Here is a 22,515-nt window from a genome sequence, read left to right as displayed (position 1 = left end):
GGGAGTGTGGTGCTGGTTATGTTGTTTCTTGACCTGGATGTGTTCACTTTGTGAAAATTCATTGCATTTATAATTTGTGCAACTTTTCAGTGTAAATATATTGTACTTCATTAACACATTCACAAAACAATGAAATCTTTATTCTGAAATAGACCATATACTGTTTAAGGTAATTCCATTTTATGGCATCACTGCATTCCACTGTGTGCATTCCATTCATTCCAATATGAATTACATCATATTTCTTTGTACATTTATAAATTTTAATTATATCTTTAGCATATTTAAAAATATCTGGTAATGCTAAACTTTTTTTTCAACATCCTCTTGCCTGTTTTCATCTGCTTATTTTCCTAGATTAAATTTTGAAATTCCTTATTAAGTTCCCAAAAGATTTTGATTGGAACTACTTTGAAACTAGTTAACTTAGTGAAGAACTGACATCTTTACTATATTGTATAGTTCAGTTTAGGAACCTATTGTGTTATTTTTGCTTTAAAAATTTATGTCCTTAAATATTGTAATTTTCTTCATTTAAATCTCACATATTCTTATTAAATGCCTTCATACCTGATTTTTATTGTTGCTAATTTAAGGAGAAAACTTTTTTTTTAACATCTGTCTTTTCATTTGACAGTATTGATCTGTATAAAAAATTGCCACTTCTGAAAATAGTGCAGATTACAATGTGATCTCGTTTCTGGATTTTAAAGTTTAAAAGATTTTTGACAGTTGTGAAAATGTAGTGAATTAGGAATGAAATTAAACTTTTATGGAAGACGTTTTCCTTTTAGGAACCAAAGCCTACCCATTAAAATAAATGTAATAACATTCATATTATAAGAGTCTCAGAAAAAGGAGAAGGAAAAGGCAGAAAATTTATTTGAGGAAATAGTAGTTGAAAACTTCCCTAATCTTGGGAAGGAAATGGACATCCAAATCTAGGAAGCCCAGAGAACTCCCATCAAAATCAACAAAAAAGAAACCAGAAGCCTAAATTATCAGATCATTTGATCCAATTCAAGCTGTAGGACTGTGTCATAACAATTTTCAAAGAAACAACATTATGAACCCTTTATATTGGCTATATTTTTATTTTTTATTTTTATTTATTTATTTTTTAAGATTTTATTTATTCATGAAAGACAGAGAAGAGGCAGAGACATAGGCAGAGGGAGAGGCAGGCTTCATGCAGGGAGCCTGACATAGGAATCAATCCCAGGAGTCCGGGATCACACCCTGGGCTGAAGTTAGGCACTAAACTGCTGAACCACCCAGGCATCCCTGGCTATATTTTTAATACCAAGAAATTAGAAATACTTCAGATGACCAATAATAGGGCATTTATTTAATAAATGATAGCATAACATATGATGGAATATGATTTAGCCTAAAAAGTCATGTTTTATAAGAATATTTAATGGCTTTATAAAATGCTTATGAAAGGGTGTTAAATGGGAAAGCATGTGTATTTATTCTTCAATTATTAAAGAAAATATAAAAAGTATTTGAGGGAAATAACTCATTCAAGATAAGACATGCAGCAGAATCACTTAGAATTTTGTAATTGGAAAACTAAATAATGCTTTCTGCTGCTCTAGAAGTGGTTTGCTATCTTTATTTTTAAATTTTTTTATTTGCTATTTTTAACATTTATTAGATTTTATTCTTCAGAATTGAAATTGTGACTTTTTCAGAATAGAGTTATACTAACAATTGTCAAATTATTAGTATTCAGAAGTTTTGCTCTGTGGTTGTTGTTGAATCATTTGTCCTTGTTAAATAGCTATACAGAAATGGATCCTGTTATCATTGCCTCTGAAGGAGTGGAGAAATTCAAAAATGAAAATTTTGAAATTATTATTGTTGATACAAGTGGACGCCATAAACAGGAAGACTCTTTGTTTGAAGAAATGCTTCAAGTTGCTAACGCTATAGTAAGTAACTTTCAATTTAACAACATGGTAAGGACTTTGGCTAATTTAATTACAACCCCTTATTGAGTTTATGATCTATGTAAGTTATTTTTGGTTGTATAATAGATTCCAAGTAATTTATTTCTTTCTATTTTGGGTATATGTATTTGTATGGTAAGGACTTAATCTTCTCTATACTAGATATGAAATTTTCATGAATAAGTATCAAAAAATTTTCCTTTCTCACTTAATCATCTTATTGTATATATAATAAAAAACAAGAAACATAATTTTAAAATTAACCTTTCATATTGACTTTTCTGTAAATTATTTAAATCAAATTAGGACATTTCCTTTAGCTGAATTTTGAAAGATTTTCAAAATGAAGCATTTAAAAATGTTAATGATCATTTAGTGTCTCTTTAAAATGGTGATGGAAATAATTTAGGGAAAAGAAGCAGCTTCTAGATAATCTGTAGCACATATTTTGCCCATGAACTCAGTTTTGCCTTTGAGGAGTTGGCAGTAATTCTTTAGCTAATCAATGCTAATAAATTTCTTTTTAGCCATGCATTATTTTGACCTGGTTGAGCAGAGCTAAGGGAAATAACCTCACCTCTGTTTTATTCATTTTGGTTTTAATTTATACTTTTCTACTTTTTCCCCTCATACTTACTTTTAGTATTCTCTTGCGTAGAATGTGATTCCTCAGATCTTTACATATAACAAACATTTTCCTCTTTATTCAGGCCTCATCTCAAATGTTATTCCAGAGAGGCTTCCCCTGGCCGCCCTATCTAAAAAAGTCTCCCATACCTCAGATTGTTGTACATCTGAAATGTTTACTTGCCCATTTATTATCTGTGTCTTCTGACTAGAATATAAGTCTCATAAGGACAAGGATTTTATTTATTTCTTTGTCTCAGGACCTAAATGGTGTCTAATATATAGTACTCCCTCAATAAATATTTATTGATTTGATGAATACTTATAATAAATATTTTTCTATAGCTTCTAATGATGAAATTTGTTCAAGAGCAGTAAAAATATGTATCTTTCTTATTTAAATTTTCTAGCAACCTGATAACATTGTTTATGTGATGGATGCCTCCATTGGACAGGCTTGTGAAGCCCAGGCAAAGGCTTTTAAAGATAAAGTAGATGTAGCTTCGGTAATAGTGACAAAACTTGATGGCCATGCAAAAGGAGGCGGTGCACTCAGTGCGTAAGTATTACTGATGCTATTCTAAGGCTTGGGCTTATATGGGGCTTGTGTGTGTGTGTATGTATTTATAGCTTTCTATTGATCATTTAAAATACAGTCCAGGGGCACCTGTATGGCTCAGTGATTGAGCGTCTCTGCCTTTGGCTCCAGTCATGGTCATGGGATTGAGTCTCGCATTGGGCTCCCCTCGGGGAGCCTGCTTCTCCCTCTGCCTATGTCTCTGCCTCTCTCTCTGTGTCTCTTGTGAATAAATAAATAAAACCTTTTAAAAAATGAAATAAAATACAGTCCAGTATATACCCAAATTGAAAAAAAAATTGAAAAAAAAAAGATAAATTCTAGTGGTATACCTAATATGGTCTATAAAAGAATTTTATTTTATTTATTTATTTATTTATTTATTTTTAATTTTTTATTTATTTATGATAGTCACAGAGAGAGAGAGAGAGAGGCAGAGACACAGGCGGAGGGAGAAGCAGGCTCCATGCACCGGGAGCCTGATGTGGGATTCGATCCCGGGTCTCCAGGATCGCGCCCTGGGCCAAAGGCAGGCGCCAAACCGCTGCGCCACCCAGGGATCCCTATAAAAGAATTTTAAATAAAAACAGAATTTTGGAGTCCTTCTGATATAGTTCTGTTTTAACAAGTGAAAAGAAACTTGAACTGTATATCTTTGTCTAATTACTTTGAAATCTGCTGGAAAAAATTTACCTTTTTTAGATTATTTCATCATTTTCTTTTTCTCTGCAGAGTTGCTGCCACAAAAAGTCCAATTATTTTCATTGGTACAGGGGAACACATAGATGATTTTGAACCTTTCAAAACACAGCCTTTTATCAGCAAGCTTCTTGGTATGTACAGTGGTGGGATATAAAAAAATCACTAAGGAATAGCGTGGCTCTTTAGGACAGATTAGGATTTTAATCCTACTCTCTCGTTGACTAATTTAGGAAAATCATTACCTTCTATGATTTATCTTCCTCACCTGTAAAAAATCAGGATGATGGTTTTCTTCTTCTTTTGGTTTGAGTGGTAGAGGATGAAGTATTAGAAGGAAAGTTCTTTGGAAAAGTTTTAGAGCACAATACAAAAATATGTGGTTTTGGTAATAGCAAGGGTAATGGCAGTAAAACCTTTTGTATCAGGTAATAGAGCTCGAGAGCATGGAGTTTAGAATAAAACCTGGAGCTGGAGTTCCTGCTTTAAGTTCTTGAGGTTCAGTTTTCTCACTTCTAAAATATAGTAGGAATATCTGACCTGTCTCACAGGGGTATTATCTATGTGCATGTATTTTATATAATGTAAAGCAGTATATACTGTTGTTAATTTTTCTTTTTTTGGGGTCTTATAGGTATGGGTGACATCGAAGGACTGATAGATAAAGTCAATGAGTTGAAGTTGGATGACAATGAAGCACTTATAGAGAAGTTAAAACATGGTATATGAGAAGCAAAAAGCATTTGCTCTCTGATGTCTTCTCGTAATTTCTTTTTGATAAAGCTACTGTTAATTTGTTTGAAATGACAAATCTATTATTAAAGTTCAATTCGTCAGATGTTTATTTTCTACATGATTTATATGCAAATCATTTTAAATCTCAGATAATCTGTAAACAATTGTAGAATTGAGTGTTTTTATTTTCTTTCTTGTAATCAAATTGCCTGAAGGTTAAAATTGAGATTTTCATTGAATTTCTTGAGGTAGAACAGGTTAAATGTAAGTTGGAACACTCTTTCTAATCTGTTTATTTACAAATTATGAGTGTGTGTGTATATATATATAATATATACACTAAATATAAAAAAATGTAGAAGAATGAGATTAAGCACACATTTTTTTCACTCCACATTTAAGACCACTCCTATAGAGAATATATGTTGTGATTAAGAGCTCAAATTCTTAAATTTGTCATATTTGAATTTATATTTGATCTATTTTTAGCTGTATAACTTTTTCAAATTACTGAACCTTAATTTCCTTATCTGTAAAAAGTAGGTAATGCTAAGTATCTTCCTTATAAACTTGTGAAGATTAAGTCAGCTGATATATATAAAATCAGAAGCATTCATCCTATATTATTATTGACCATTTCTTTTTTTTCTCCAAATGATCTTACTCTTAGTTTCCATGGTTACATACTATCCTGCCTCTGCTCATTCTCACTTATCTTGTCAGTTACCTATGCCTTTATCCCTCTCTTAAATGTTGGTATTCTTCAGGGACCAATGCTAGGCCATCTTCTTTCTCTGGAGCTTCAGGTTGATACCTGTTTGTTTACTAGACCATACTTGGATGTTCACAGACATTTCAGATTCAGCGTATCTGTATCTTCCCATCCTAAAGTCTCACCTCATTGTTATCATCAATGAATGCTAATGTCATTTGTCATTGCCAGAGGCAGAATCTTGGGTGTTGCCATGGACTCTTATTTCTTTCTTGCTCTGCCCATTCCTTTTCCCATCTGTCAGCTTGTCCTAGTAGTTCTGCCTCCTAAATATCTTCATTCCATTCCCTTTTCTTCCAGCTCCTGCAATTATGCAAGTTTATCTCTTTATTAGGTTGTTTATTCTAAGTCTCATTTTAACAGATCTTCCTGTTTCTTGGATTCTTCCCCTTGGATCTGTTTTTTATACTGCAGCCAAAATGATCTTTGGAAAATGCAAGTCTAATCACATTACTGCCTTTTTAAAAATCTTTCAGTGGCTCCATTGCTCTTAGAATCTTGTCAAATGACTATTATTGGGGTACCTGGCTGACTCAGTCAGAGAAGCATGCCATTCTTGATGTCAGAGTTGTAAGTTCGAGCCCCACCTTGGGTGTAGAGATTACTTAAAGTTTTTTTTTTTTTTTTTTTTTAATTTTATTTATGATAGTCACACGCAGAGAGAGAGAGAGAGAGAGAGAGGGGCAGAGACAGAGGGAGAAGCAGGCTCCATGCACCGGGAGCCCGACGTGGGATTCGATCCTGGGTCTGCAGGATCGTGCCCTGGGCCAAAGGCAGGTGCCAAACCACTGCACCACCCAGGGATCCCTACTTAAAGTTTTTTTAAAAAAAACCCACGACTCTACCAACTAGCTCACATCTTCCAAGACTTTTATTTATTTATCCATGAGAGATACACACACACACACAGGCAGAGACACAGGCAGAGGGAGAAGCTCCATGCAGGGAGCCCGATTCAGGGTCTGGGACTGGGACTGATCTGGGACTCGATCTGGGACTCAATCCAGGGTCTCCAGGATCACACCCTGGGCTGAAGGTGGCACTAAACCGCTGGGCCACCTGGGCTGCCCATCTTCCATATCATTTTTGATGCTCTTTTCCTTAACCTTCCATGTGCCAGTCATGCTGAATTTCTCTCAGGTTCTGAAATATATGTCACCTCTGTGCCTTTGCCTGTTAAACAGGTGTTCTCTCTTCTTCATACTTCTACGCCCCTCTCCCCAGCCATAGAGGCTAACTCTTACTCATACTTCAGTCTCTCCTTCTTTAGGGGCATTTTACCTGATCCCTGGACTGAGTTAGAACTCTGCTATATGTTTCCATTGCACCCTGTAATTTTTGTATTATTCATTATAATTATTAGATATATGTCTTCCCTGTTTGAAGGCAAAGGTAAGTTCATAGCTGTGTTCCTTATATTTTATGTTTATAGTACCTAGCATAGTTTCAGGCACTTAGTAGATTTTTAATAAATATCTGTTTAATGAATGAATCTATCCCTCGTTGCCGGGTGCTTTTCCCCACCTTTCTTTCTTTCTGAACAGCTCTACCACTGCTTCTGCCACAAAATTAAACTGGGTAATATATCCCTAGTCAGTCTACTTTTTAACTGTTAGATCTCTCCTTATGCCTGCATTTTGCTTCTGCTCTTAGCATTCTACTCATTTCTAAGGTCACCAAGGGCAAAAGTAGTAGCAGCCTTTTTTTCCCCCCTTGGTTCCCAATATTTGTTACTTTCTTTTGTTTTTGAACTTTTCATGTGGGTTCCATGACAGTGTATTTCCTATACTATCATGGCTTCAATGGTCACTCCTGTGTAATAGCCAAATATGTATTTCAGCCTTAACTTTTTCTACCACTGTTTACTTTTACATATCTACCTGCCTGCTATAACATTTCCTTTAAAATATTGTACTGCCGGGCAGCCCGGGTGGCTCAGCGGTTTAGCACTGCCTTCTGCCCAGGGCATGATCCTGGAGTCCTGGGATCGAGTCCCGCGTCAGGCTCCCTGCATGGAGCCTGCTTCTCTCTCCGCCTGTGTCTCTGCCTCTTTCTCTCTCTCTCTCTCTGTGTCATTCATGAATAAATAAATAAAAGCTTTAAAAAAATATTGTACTGCCACTTAAATTCAGGATGACTAAAACCAAATGCCTTTTCCAGTTATATCTTTAGGCCATAAATAGAAAATACTCTGGATTGTTGTTGTTGGTTAATTGAAGTTAAGTTAATTTACATATAATGAAATGCGTGGTTCCTAAGGATATTGTTCCAACAATTTTAACAAATGCACAGAAACACATATCCATCAGGAAATATTTCCATTAACTAGAAAGTTTGCTCATTCTCCTTCCTAGTAAGTACATCATATTGTAGGAATCCTACTATGTCCCTTTTTCCCTACACCTGGTTTCTTTGACAGCATAATTTTTTTGACATTCATCCATTTAGTTCTATGTACCTGTAGCTTGTTCTTTTATTGCTGAGTAGTATTTCATCCATAGTCTATCATTTTCCTCTTCATGGACAGCCATGTGTTTAGAAAATGCCAAATAATCTAAAGTGTTTTTGCCATTTTACATTTTTACCAGTGATCTATGAGAGTTCTGCTTGCTCCATATCTTCTTGAACTTTTGGTGTTGTAAGCCTTTTTCATTTTAGTCACCCTAGTAGGGTAGAGTTTGTCTGCCTTGTTTTCACGTTTTTTGTATATTTACTTTTGTCCATTTTCTCTGATAGAGTGTAAGCTTTTCTAGGATAGAATCTGTCTGTGTATCTGTAAATTCTCGACTGCATTTACCATATGATCTTGCCCATAGTAACTGCTCAGGAATATTTATTGATTAGATATTTTGCAAGTATGCTTCAAGATGAATCCATGACTAAGGAAAAGATTAATTTTATTGAATGGAAATGTACATTCTCTAACATACCTGAACCATTTATGTTGTATTTCAGGTCAGTTTACATTGCGAGACATGTATGAACAATTTCAAAATATCATGAAGATGGGCCCCTTCAGTCAGATCTTGGTTAGTTATCCAAAAAAGTTTTTTTTTTTTCTACCTTCTTTTGTTTTTCATTAAAATGTTTAAGAATAGATGCCTTTACTTTCATTATTTTTGCTATTTGGGTAAAAAAATATTTTAAAAATTTAGTGTCAAAATTAAAGCTAGTAGTTAAATGTGAACATTCTGAACAATTTAATCACAAGCTGTTGTTAATTTTATGTTTAAATATATTTGTTTTAGGGTATGATCCCTGGTTTTGGTACAGATTTTATGAGCAAAGGAAATGAACAAGAGTCAATGGCAAGGCTAAAAAAGTTAATGACGATAATGGATAGTATGAATGATCAAGGTAAGATGGCAGATTACTTGATTTAGAGGGCAATGTTCTGAATATTTGCAAGTGGATAGCTTCACTGTGTTCTTGTGGACAAGATTGGAAAACATGTAGACTGAAAGATTAGGTAGATTTGTAGCTGTTTTGAACTCAAGAGTTCTGGTTATTGGATTGACTTCATATAGAGAAATGCGGAGTACAGTGTTTCTCCAAATGAGTTCCGTGGAAAAAACTCTCTTTAGATGATGATAGATATAGCTTGAAAGGAATGTTCTGTAGTCAAATAAATTTGGGGGGAATTGTGGGTTAAAAAAACTAGTAAGTTTATTATATATGTCTCCTCAGAGCTCTCATATGTTAACATGATTTGGGAATCTGTAAGAAATAGTTTAAGCAATGCTTACAAACTTATTTTGTACTGAAACTCTCGAGGCTTCAGTATTTTTTTTTTAAGAGGGAGAGAGAACACGCACGAGTGGGGGAGGGGTGAGCAGAGAAGAGACAGAGAGAGTCTTAGGCAGGCCCCACGCTCAGCATGGAGCCCAATGTGAGGCTCCCTGAGCTGAAATCAAGAGTTGGACACTTAACTGACTGAGCCATCCTGGCGCTCCTCAAGGTTTCAGTCTTATTAGAATTATACTGCTCTCTGTACTCCTGTATTATCACTACCTCCTCCTGTACTTCCAGGCCATTAACATGTCTAGTTCCATGACCCTTTTATCTTTTTTCCAGTTTTTAAACACTCTTTCTGATTCAACCCAGCACGTATTCTGAACCTTTATCACCCCCTCCCGCGCCCCTTAGGCTTTCAATTCTACCACTTGACCTCTGACTTTACAAAGAAACACAGGCTTTTGGCATAGAATTCCCTCAACCTTTGGCTAACTTAGCTATAAGACTGTGACAGTCATGAACCACTCTTCAAGCTTTTTCAAGGACCTTAGATCTCCCTCAATAAAATCCTTTCCTGTCTCCAGTCTTTTCTTACCTCCTGACTTTTATTCCCTTTCAGCATATAAACATTCTTAAGTTCACATTTTCTGGGCTCATACTTCTCCCTCATGCTTCTTTACTCTTTGTTTAAACTTCTTGGAAGAACAGTTTGTATTTTTCTCAAACTACTGAAATCTGACTTCTGTCCCTACCACTATGCAGAAATAGAATATACAAAGATTTCCATTAACCTATTGGGCTGCTCCAGTGGATCCTTTTCAGTCTTTTTCTTGACCTTTACAACACTGGCATTTGTTGATCACCTTTTTGCTTGGCTTCTATTAGTATCATCTTTCTCCACTTTTACCGTACCTTTCTTGTTAACTCAGTCACTTTTTAGCCTGTCCCTAAAATGAATATATATACTACAGGTTCTGACCTCAGCCAATGTTTCTTCTCATTCTGCTCATTTTCTTTGAATAATTCATCCGCATCTATGCTTTCTCTGCTGCTTGACCGATTATTTTTCTTGTCTCTACCTCTTTCCTGAGCTTTAGGCTTTCATAGTCACCCAAATAAGATTGTGTCTTTCTCATCTCTGTATCTTCAATACCACAAAAGGTTTTGTAAGTAGAATTAATAATTGCAGCCATATCTGGAGTATTTACCCTGTCCTGGTATTGTCCTGAGCACTTTACATATATTAACTCATCTAATCATCATAGTAACTCTCAAGGGACAGTTCTGGGTTAAAATCCATTATTATTTAGCTTTTGCAGATTAGGAAACAGATACAGGAAAGTTGAGTAATTTGCCCAAGGATGCTAGTTACAGAGTGGAGAGACTGGGCATCAGACTCAGGCATTCTGACTCAAGAGTCTACACTTCGGACCACCTCCTCTCTAGATGCTTACTAAATGGTGGACAGACCATTTACCTGTTTGAAAGTTTTCTTTTTTTAAAAAAAATATTTTATTTATTTATTCATGAGAGACACACACAGAGAGGCAGAGGGAGAAGTAGGCTCCATGCAAGGAGCCTGATGTGTGACTTGATCCCGGGTCTCCAGGATCACATCCTGGACTGAAGGTGGTGCTAAACCACTGAACCACCGGGGCTGCCCTGTTTGAAAGTTTTCTGATCCAAAATGTAGTTTTTCTCCCTTGGTGAGTGACACTTCCATCTATCTCAGCAATATCTATCTGCTCAGTCACCCAGACTAGAGACTGGGGTCAGGCTAGATTTATATCCTTGCTGATTTTCTGTCTAGTGGTTCTATTGATTATGGAGATGAAGGTATTTAAGTGCCTAATTTTTATCCTCTTAGTTATCTAATTTTGCATCAGGTAAGCTCTTTTGTTGGGTACAGAACCCATTTAGGATTGTGAGGTCTTCTTGGTGAATTGACTTTTTGTCCTTATGTACATAATGTCTTTTGTCTTTCATTTATTTTGTCTAATATTAATATAGCTTTTAATCAGTTGTTTGCATCTTTTTACTTTTAACCTGTCTATATCATTATATTTGAAGTGAATTTTATATCAACAGCATGTAATTGGGTTATTTATTTTTTTTAAGATTTTATTTCACAGAGAGAGAGCACAAGCAGGGAGAGTGGGAAAGGGAGAAGCAGACTGCCCAAGGCTTGATCCCAGAACCCTGGGGTCATGACTTGAGCAAAAGGTAGAAGTTTAACTGAGCCACCCAGGTGCCCCTATTTTTTATTCTATTAATATATTCTTGGGTGGCTCAGTCAGTTAAGCCTGTGCCTTAGGCTCACGTCATGATCCCGGAGTTCCGTGTTGAGCCTGGAATTGGGCTCCCTACTCAGCTGGGAGTCTTCTTCTCCCTCTCCTTTTGCTGCTACCCCTGCTGGTGCTCGCTTCCTCTGTCAAATAGATAAAAATAAAATCTTAAAAAAAAAAAATGGAGTTCTAAGAGGAATAGTCAAAGGAGTTGGATATTTGTAACCTAGAGGAGATTTACCAGAGACTTGGTAGCTCTCAGATATTTGAAAGCCTTTTTCTTTGTGCCTGGCAAGGAGACATGTATGCAAATAAGAAGAAGTGCCAGGCAAATTTATTTTATTTTAATATGGAAAAGATTTTCCATAATTACAGGTATGATAGAATGGCATGATTACTATATTTTAGATAGTGTGACATCTGGACTGAGGGTAGCTGACTATTTAATGGGGAATCTTGTAGAGAGAATGCAGATGTATTAGGAATTTTAATTAAAGTCCATTGTATTCCGTCTGAGATCATATGTAGCTAATGCCAGAAGAAATGCACCTTGTATTCTAAGAGTTATAAAAACACTGGAGGGAATTAACTCATTCTTTATCTCACAGAAAAGATTAAAATACTAGTCGAAATTATATAGAAAATATTACCGTTATTTGGTTGATGATAGAACCTACCTACTTCAGTTGCTTAGATGCCTAAATTCATGATTTAAATGTTAATAGTTATTTAGAGCTAAAGTGAGCACTTTTCTTTTTTGAACATACCTTATGCTTCTAGTATATGCTCTGAGGAGCAGTTGGAAATGAGATATGGAAAAGGTACACATAGGCTTCAAAAGTTTTCAGAATGTCCTATTTTACTTAAACTGTGGGGTGAGTACATGTGTATTTATTTTATTGTTTTTATAGTTTATAAATATTATAGATGTTCTTTTGAATATATTTCATGTTTAATTATTAAAAATCAGATGCAAACATGGCAGATGATAACATTTGTTAAATCTGGCGGTAATTTTATTTTTGTGTGTATAAGATAAATTTGTACATAACTTTTGATAATATTAATTGTGTGTAAATGAAAGTAATTAATCCTTGTCTGCAGAACTTGACAGTACTGATGGTGCCAAGGTTTTTAGTAAGCAACCAGGAAGAATCCAGAGAGTAGCAAGAGGATCAGGTGTGTCAACAAGAGATGTTCAAGAACTTTTGACACAATATACCAAATTTGCACAGATGGTAAAAAAGATGGGAGGTATCAAAGGACTTTTCAAAGGTAAGAAAAGTATTAGACTCATCATTATTTAACATAGCGAAAGTAAAGAAAGAAATTGAGAAACTAAAATTAAAGCCAAGTAGTACTGCCAGTACTGGAAAACACATTGCCGAATTTCATGTTATATTCATGTACTTCTTGAATATGATCTGATTTATGTTTTCAGATTCAAGGTAATAAACACTAATATTTATTAAAGATAAACAATGACTTTATCTTTATGAAGATGTAATACATAGTAAAGAAAATTTAGAGAGAATAAGAAAGTATAAGAAAAAAACTTAAAACACCCATTACCTTTTCTCCCCAGGGAATCCTATCAGTCCTATAACAAAATAGGACTATAACTAGTGCTTTAATATAACTACTGCTTTCTTCTGAAACATCATGACTATTATTCCATATTGTCAAATATTCTTCAAGATTTAACTTTTAAGCACTGAATACTGTTCCAGTTATGATTATATCTTTGTTTGGTGCAGTGGATATTTAGGCTGATTCATCTGCTTCTGGTTAGCCGGGGATTTTGTCTGTTTTGACCAGATACATAGTTGATGCTGAATGAATTTTATAATAATTTAATTATTTAATATTTTCAATTTAATAATTTCAGTTTAATGATTCAGGATATGTTTTTAGATTACTACTCAAGTTTAACATCTCTTCATACATGTATTAGTTTGGATTTCCTTTGTGAATCATCTCTTAGGATCCTTTTCATTTGTCTTTTTTTCTCCCGTTGCTTTGTATTCACTCTTTAAAATCCTTAGCTTGGGATCCCTGGGTGGATCAGTGGTTTAGCACCTGCCTCCTTCCGCCCAGGGCCTGATCCTGGAGTCCCGGATTGAGTCCTGCGTTGGGCTCCCTGCATGGGGCCTGTTTCTCCCTCTGCCTGCATCTCTGCCTCTCTCTCTCTCTCTCTCTCTCTCTCTCTGTCCCTCATGAATAAATAAATAAAATCTTTTATCCTTGGTTTATGTTTACAAATATTTTACCCAGTTTTCATTTGCCTTTTATTTACAGTTTTTAGTGAATGGAAGCTTTCATTTTTAATGTAGGCAAGCCTATTTATCTTTTTTTTTTTTATTTTCTTATGCTCATAAAAGCCTTCCCCATCTTGATAATCACAGTAGTCACCTACATTTTCTACTTGTTTTGGTTTTATTTTTTAGGTTTTTAAATTTTTATCCCATCTGAAATTTATTTTGCTGTGTATTGCATAAGGTAAAAAGATAAATTTACTTTTCCAGAGTTAGTCAATTGTCTAAGCCCTCACAAATATTTTTTTCTGTATTACAAACACTATTGAAGTGAATTTATTATTTCAAACACATTGATTAATCTCCAAAGATGAAGCAATACTATTGAATAGCTTTCTAAAAAGGATGAGTATTTATATAATTTTTTAAATCATCTTTTTTCTTTGATGCTTTATTTTTTTTTGCTTGTTATATTGCTATTTTTTGTGACAGGAAGAAAAATTAGAAAACATGTTTAAGATGGGTCATAATTTCTCACATCACATGCTATTTCAGATAGTGATTTTTTTTCAGATAGTGATTATTAAATATGTTTAACATCTTTCCCAAATAACCCTGTTTGTGTTTTGTTTTGTTTTTTGTTTTTAAGGATTTTATTTATTTATTATGAGAGACACAGAGAGAGAGTGACAGGCAGAGACACAGACAGAGGGAGAAGCAGGCTCCATGCAGGAAGCCTGATGTGGGACTTGATCCCAGGACTCCAGGATCATGCCTTGAACCAAAGGCAGCTGCTCAACCGCTGAGCCACCAAGGCATCCCCTGTTTGATTTTTTTTAAGATTTATTTATTTTAGAGAGAGAAAGAGAGCACAAGTGGGAGGGGTAGGGAGAGAGGAGAGTCTGAAGCGGACTACACATTGAACGTGAAACCCAATGACCTTAAGATCATGACCTTAAGATCATGATCTGAGCTGAAACTAAGTTGGACATTTAATCAACTGGGCTACGCAGGCACTCCCTTTTTAAAGCTTTTTCTTTTTTAAGATTATTTATTTTATTTTATTTTTTTAAGATTTTATTTATTTATTCATGAAAGACACACAGAGAGGCAGAGACACAGGCAGAGGGAGAAGCAGGCTCCATGCAGGGAGCCTGATGTGGGACTCCAGGATCACGCTCTGGGCCAAAGGCAGGTGCTAAACCACTGAGCCACCCAGGAATCCCTATTTATTTTAGAGAGAGAAAGCTGACTATTCTTGATTGAACTACTGTGGACCTGTTTATCTAAGCATTGATAGCATTGATTACTCAATAAAGGCACAATCAAGATGAAATGGGGAGTGGATGTGACATACATTCTTGTCACACCAAGTTCTTAATATTTTTTAGACGTTTTAATTCCTCAGAAATAATTTGTCAGTGGGCAGAGAATTCACACCTTACACAGATGTATTAATCATGAAATTTAAAAAAAAATTGTGAAATTTTTTTTATTTTATCATGTTTTATAAAAAACATCTTTCATTAATATTTCTTAATTCATGTAATCTATTCATTCATGTAATTTATTCAGATTAGCCAGCCTTAATGTTCATTTTCATAATGAGAATTTCTGAGGAAATACCAGAATTAATGGTCCTTTGAAATAATTTTGACTGAAGCAACTCTACTTGTTGTTGCATTGATGATCTATTTTGCTTCCTGTCTCTTAAGACCACAGCAGCTTTTCTCTAAAGGATGCTCTTACCTGTTCTGCCTCAGAGTGCATCTCTTTTATTGGCTTCCTTTTTTACTGTGGAGTTTCAGTTGAGTGTGTGGAAATTCATTGGTAAATGGAGTTGCATTATTTGTCTTTCCATTCTCTGAAGCCTTTCATTATTTTTAATAGCTTCTTAGATATTTGCAAATCTTCATGTTCTCTGTCTTATTCTTTCATATTAATCTACAAGCAATCCAGGTACTTTCCCTGTGAACCCTTATCTATAAAGTCAGGTTTTTGTTCAGCATTCTCCCATAGGGACTATTAAACAATTGTTATAGATTACTATTAATAATCATTGGATACAATTTTTTATTAACAAAAATCATAGCCCTTAAAAAATCCCTTAAATATCCCTTAATACAGAATTTCACTTGTTCTTTCTCAAAAATATGTAAGTAATTGAGATAAAGATGAGAAGGGAATATGTACAAATAGAAATAATGTGTTAGGGTGATAAAGTTAGGAGTGATTTCTAACAAATTTTACTCAGTTCATTAAACTTTCTATACCTTGATTATATTATATTCTACATTGACACAAAACCTTTTTTTTTATTCAGGTGGTGACATGTCTAAGAATGTGAGCCAGTCACAGATGGCAAAACTGAATCAACAAATGGCCAAAATGATGGATCCAAGAGTTCTTCATCACATGGGTAAGTACAAAGTTGTTACCAGTTTATAAAACACAGTTAATTTATAAGGGTTAAGTTTTAATAAGCCTTCTGTTGTGATATGATGAATTTCTGTTCAAAAGATGTATGATTTGAGGGAAATGGTCATCTGAATTCTAAGTTGGATAGTTGTAATAGTGCTATATAATTGAGGTTTTATTCACTCTTCTGCCATCTATGTGATTTTTTAAGCAATATACTTAATCATCTTTTGTTAATGTTTGTTTCAGTGACTATTTGCCCTAGTTTAGAATCTGGGTTATTTTCAATGATAAGACTTTTAAATTATATAAGGATTTTGAAACCCAATTATACTTTTGCTAGTGACCTATGAAAAACGTTCCTTAAATGTTATGAACCTCACTTTCCTCTTTTGTAAAATCACAGATATCTCATCAAGAAATTGTGACAATTAAGTGAGCTAATATACATGAAAGCATTTAGTATAACTTTGAGCATATATATATTTAATAAATGATGAATTCTTTTCTTCCTGTGAGTCCTTTGAAACAACTCCTCCACTCCCCAGAATTGGTTACTATTTACAAGACTCTTGGACTTCTCAGAAAAAAATTTTGTTTAGATTTATTAACTCCCTGCTGTGTGACAGGTACTGTTCTAAGATCTTTTTATATATTATTTATTCCTTCTAACATGATGAGGTAGGTTATTCAATCTCTTTTATAGATAAAGATACAGGTGATAACAGATATTTTTAATTGGTATGTTCTTTAAAGCTGATGACCAAATTGCAGTCAGATCCCAGAAATTTTTTAGAAGTAAAACCATTTATTTGGTAACACCTTTCAAGTTCCACTTAATAATTATCTGATTTTACCCTATTTTTACTCTAGGTGGTATGGCAGGACTTCAGTCCATGATGAGGCAGTTTCAACAGGGTGCTGCTGGCAATATGAAAGGCATGATGGGATTCAATAATATGTAAAGAAGATGCCTTAATTTAAACTGACTCAGTTGATTACATTATTTGCTGAGACCTCAAGAGTTTCCCTCCTTTTTGCAAACAGGAAAAAAAAAAAAAAGTATTTTTCTTGCCTGTCTTGCCCTTTTTCTTTCTCTTCTCATCTTTTTTCCCCTTTCCTTTTCTTCTTTCCTTCCTACTTCCTTCCCTCCCTTTGATATAAGGGAGGAATATATAGTTTTTGTGGAAATCATTATATTTTTGCTTTAGATTTTCTTTTCTTAGTTTTCACCATCATAATACTTCTTAAGTTAAACAAATCATGATGTAAAATTTAGTACTTAGAAGTTTTTAATTGTCTCAAAGGCCAAGCATCACATTTGTAAACAGTCCTGATCAGTAGTTATATGATGTCTCAATAAAAGTGCTGTAAAATAAACTTCAAACTCGTTATAAATTAAGGGGTTGTTAACTTCCTTTATGATTTAAATTTTTCAGTGGATCACATTAAAAGGCAAATAGAAAAACCAATGGCTATATGTTACTTAAAACTAGTCCTATAGGGGCGCCTGGATGCCTGGATAGCTCAGTTGGTTAAGCACCTGACTCTTGATCTCAGGTCTTGATCTCAGGGTCATGAGATCAAGGGTTGGGCTCCATGCTGGGCATAGAGCCTACTTAAAAACAAAACAAAACCAGTCCAACAAGTGTACCTTTAATTGGAAATATGGTAGAATGACTTAACCATTAGTATTGGGAACTTTTGTTTAACTTAGAATAATTATGGTAATTTTGCCATAGAAAATCTCAGGCCTGCCATTTAAATTGAACTTAGTTTATAATAAATGTTTCATATATAGCTTCCATTTTTTTACCTCATATATTTGAAGACTTAATGGCAATATGTTTCTTTTTTTGAAAAGCCAATTTTGTTGTTTCTTACACACACAAAAAAACTGCTTGACGAAATTGATGTACTTTGATAGTAGTTAATGTATAGACCTCCTAATGGGAAAATGGTTACATATATTAGACTGTCACTACTACATATTAAAAATAATGAGACGATGACAAGGTTGATTTGGTTGTTGGTTACTTTGGATTTTTTATGACTCAAGTGTTTTAAAAAGGTCATATGAGCCAAAGTCTCTTTAAAAAAGTAATTACAAAAAAAATAAAAATAAAAAAATAAAAAGTAATTACATAAAGAATGCAGCAGATTTTCTTGTTTACTTGGTCAAAGATTTTATATCCCACTAAATTATTTTTACCAGCTAAAAATTAGCATATCCCTATAGAACACTGTACACCCTATATAAATGATGTATTTTGTGTTCTGCAGAAATGTCATCATAAGGTCCAGCTATAGAAATTTGACAATGAGAAAATATTGTTTTCCATAGCTTCTAATTAAATTGATGCATACCACCTTTTCTGGGCAAGGATTTTTCTGATTTCTATCCTCAGGGTACTACTTTTCACTTTGACCAAAGAAGGAAATAAGACACTTGGCCAAACTTTATGGCTCAGGCACTGTTTTTAAGTATTTTTGTATCTGGTGCAAATTATATTTTTCAGAAGCAAAAATAACAGTGGGCAGAGGACACCAGAACACTTAGTTCAGCTTCCATTTCTCTTTCCTCTTCTGTGAGATGAGGGAATTGGAGATGCTCTTTAAAATTCTGACCGTATCAATTCCTCAATCTGACATTTTTAGTTACAAAAGCTATCCTTCCACCCTTAGTTTTTTGTCAAAGTACTAAGTACTTTGATAAGTACTGATTTTTGTCAAAGTACTGATAAGTACACATAAGTACCCCATATACCAAAATCAAATAATTAGACCAAATTTCCTATTTTTCACTATTGTTGAAATTGGTTCCTAAGCTTTTGTTACCTGTTATATATATATAAGCCCTGCTTAGACTACTAGCTAGATCTAATATTGTGTAACATTGGATTCTTCTGGAATTTTATGGTATTAATTAAATATGTACAAACATAAAATTAGGTGTAATTCCTAAGCTTACAATGCTTATATAATTATAAAACAAAAACTCAGAAATTAATTTCAACAAACTATTGCACCAACAAAGGTCAAATTAATGGCATTTTGATGTGATGTCAGTATTCTTCTGGAAGTATATTTGCTGGCATGTAGGATATAAGGTAAGTATATACAATGCATTGCAGTTTTATGGAGTAATGTTTTGGAAAAAATTAAGTATTTTCTATGTAGTAAAAAGAATTTCAAAATGTGTCGTATACATTATTTTGTTCAAATAAATACAGTATATTTTAATGAGAAAAGTTCCTAGGTCTGATATGCAGTAATGTACTAATCTTGAATAGAAGTATAGTGTCACATAGCTAAAAAGAAATCTAATACTGTCAATAAATACTTATATACAGAGGCAACAAAAGCAGGAAATTTACTAGAACTAAAGTTTCATGCATATTAGTGTAGGTAAAATTAGTATCAATACTTTATTGCAGTGAATATAGAGGATTTAAAAAGTAAGCCATAATATAAAAATAAATTGAATCTCTTTTACATATAGCTCTAATACATACAAATATTTCAGTAAAAAATGGAACAAAGCATTTAAAATAAATGCAAAAGAATTTTAACTTATACTTGTGTATGTGGTAAAATTAAGTATTTTACAGTTTGTATGAGACAGCAACCAAGGAATCTGAATAAGCTCTAATAAAAACTATGTCAGTGAGACTCATGGCTAAATAACAACAAAATGTAAGTTTTGACATTCCTTAAAACCTAGATATAATTATTAATAAAGCCAAATAAGTTCTATCCAAAACTAGAAATCCATCATCACAGCTCGAATCTAGATGATCTTCATTGCTTGCATACACTGGATTTGAAACAACTGTCATCATCACAATTTTGCTCTAAAATCCAATTACCGTATTCTCAACATTAAGCTTGTTGCATTAAAGTTGAATCTAATATCTTCTTTGTTTTTGAGTCATGAGTTACAGGAATGATGAATTTGTATCTCATATGTTGGGGGGTTAATTCAAATTTAATTTCTAGATAGTTGTGTAGTCTGTGGGTTATTTTTGTTAAGTAGTTGATGTGATGTGAAATTTTGTTATGGTAGTTATTTTCCCACACTTTGCAGTTAGGTGTAGGTAAGTATTTGTGCTCAGTGTTAAGTAGTTGCTAACCCTAAAATCTAGCCCCTGTCTCCTCTGACCTCTTATCTGTGATACGGGTATACTGAGTATGAGGTAATTTTCAGATACTTTTAAAGTGAAAATACACCTTGTAAGCTGGTAATTATGGCACATTTCCTTTGATAAGAACTTCGTGCCACAGAAATTCTTTTGAGTTTGGCATGCCTAAGCTAGTGTTTACAATTTTCTCATTTTTCTTTCTCCATTTGAAATTATCATTTCAAAAGCATATATCTTTTAACTTCTCTTGCCTTACAGAGTGCTTGGAGCCTAAAACAGTGCATTTCTTGGTACCAGTTGGATCTAAATGCAAAATATTCAAGTGATTACACAGATATCCCTGCCTGTAACAGGGATAAGACTCCTCTGACACTGGGGCATAAATGCTTTACCTTCTCATAGAATGCAGAAGGGAGTAATACCCTGTGACTATGGTATGTAGTTAAACAACACATGCTCAAATTTTATGAGTCTCTTTCTAGAGAATGGTTACTTATCTGCAAGTAAGGAGAACATGCAGTGTTCTATCTATCTGCATATTTTAGGAACCATGCTTGCTTGCTTTTTATTATTTTATAATTGAATAAGAGAAATTTCTTCCTCAGTGACCCAAAAGAGCTGAGAGTTGTTACAGGCTATATTCATGGGCCCATAATTTTTGACTTTGGGAAATCAATTAAGGGTCATATGAGCCAAAAATTTCAGAATTTCATTTCTGGCAGAAGGTGGTACAAGAAAATATCTGTCAAATTTTTGACACCCTGTTTCATAGGAAATACAGGAAGTGTGAAATCCTTCAGTTGATGTATGTCTTGATTCTCTGCAATTTTCTCCTTACTGTGTTAAACAATGGATGATCTTGGATGGATGAGATGGATGAGATAACTGCTATCTACCCCCCTCCAGTTTTCTTGAAAGATAATTGACATTTATCACTGTTTAAGGTTTCAGCATGATGGCCTAACATATCTATTGTAAAGTGATTACCAAAATAGGTTCAGCTAACTTCCATCATCTCATGTCCATAAAATATGAAGAAGAAAAGAAAAAAGGAAAAAAGATTTTTTGTGATGAGAATTTAGGATTTACTCCCTTAAGTTTTCTAAATATTGTATATCAGTGTTAGCTTTAGTCATTGTGTACATTAAATGGAAAGGCATCCTTAATTGTGGCAATCCTTATAGCTTTATACTTGTTTTTTAGATTATTGTCAGAAGACTCCTTACATTTCGACAGACTTCAGACTAATATGTTTAGCTTTCAACACTGAGATTGCTGTGCTCAGGCATAATGTACAAAGAAACTAATTTTTTATGATTAATGCCATATAAAAAATTCTGCTAGTTGAATATCAATAGTTCATTCCCATGACACACAAAAAAAAATTTGACCAAATTCCAATTAAAAGAAATGTACTCACATGGCATCAAGTAAAACATGTTCACTTGGTATTTTCATTTGTTTGTTAAATATATAGGTCTTTAAAACTTGCAAATGGCTACCTCATAATAGATTTCAAAAAATATATACTTTGAAAATTTGTACTCAAATCTTTTCAAATATCACATTCACCTTTGATGTAGGAATTTTCTGCCCCTAATAGCCTATTTTCTGGCATTTTTTATTCCCAGAGGAGCAGAGTGGCTAAGAGTATAGGCTCTGGAATCAGACTGCCTGGGTTTAAATCCTTGCTCTGCTGCTTACCAGCTGTATCCATGAGCAAATTTCTTAATCCCTCTGAGTCTTTGTCTCCTCATCTGTAGAATGTAGGTAATTATAATAATGCCTCTATCATAGAGCTGTTGTGAGGAAGACAAGGAAAGTCCTTAGCATAGTACCTGTCATATTGGGCTCCATACATGGAACTGCTACGATTATCTAACAATTTATGCTTAAAACAGCCTAACGTGCATTTTTAGTTTTACCACCTTATTTTTTCTTATGTATTATTGACAGTTATCCCTTATTTGAGACATGAGGTAACCTTAAAAAGAAACTTTTTATTAAAATAGATATGTAGCTTTGTGAAGACCATAAGAAAATCTTGTTTTTTATTTGGTGGACATTACTGGTTATTGAATTTTAGTCAGCTTTGTTTTTCCAGCTTTTCAGAGAAATACGAAGATCTAAATTTACTTTTTATTTTTTATTTATTTTTTAAAAAAGATTTTTTATTTACTCATTCATAGACACACACACACACACACACACACAGAGAGGTAGAGACACAGGCAGAGGGAGAAGCAGGCTCCATGCAGGGAGCCCAATGTGGTACTTGATCCTGGGTCTCCAGGATCACACCTGCGGCTGCAGGC

General features: G+C 34.0%; 1 protein-coding gene across 2 annotated transcripts in view; it reads left to right on the top strand.

Moving 5' to 3' along the window:
* Nucleotides 1-17,460, top strand: part of SRP54 (signal recognition particle 54) — a 39,350-nt gene extending 21,890 nt beyond the window's left edge. For both annotated transcript variants that reach the window (XM_041759396.1, XM_041759397.1), the window contains 9 exons: nucleotides 1,787-1,937; nucleotides 2,993-3,141; nucleotides 3,892-3,992; nucleotides 4,493-4,579; nucleotides 8,321-8,394; nucleotides 8,614-8,722; nucleotides 12,490-12,660; nucleotides 15,964-16,059; nucleotides 16,932-17,460. In XM_041759396.1, the coding sequence (XP_041615330.1) occupies nucleotides 1,787-1,937; nucleotides 2,993-3,141; nucleotides 3,892-3,992; nucleotides 4,493-4,579; nucleotides 8,321-8,394; nucleotides 8,614-8,722; nucleotides 12,490-12,660; nucleotides 15,964-16,059; nucleotides 16,932-17,023 (1,030 nt within the window). In that variant the 3' untranslated portion in view covers nucleotides 17,024-17,460. The remainder of the gene's footprint in view (nucleotides 1-1,786; nucleotides 1,938-2,992; nucleotides 3,142-3,891; nucleotides 3,993-4,492; nucleotides 4,580-8,320; nucleotides 8,395-8,613; nucleotides 8,723-12,489; nucleotides 12,661-15,963; nucleotides 16,060-16,931) is intronic.
* Nucleotides 17,461-22,515: the final 5,055 nt, after the last annotated feature.

The sequence above is a fragment of the Vulpes lagopus genome, chromosome 6, assembly GCF_018345385.1.
Source record: "Vulpes lagopus strain Blue_001 chromosome 6, ASM1834538v1, whole genome shotgun sequence".
Lineage (NCBI taxonomy): Eukaryota > Metazoa > Chordata > Mammalia > Carnivora > Canidae > Vulpes > Vulpes lagopus.
The sequence above is the reverse complement of the archived record's forward strand: the minus strand, read 5'-3'. Positions and strand labels throughout refer to the sequence as shown.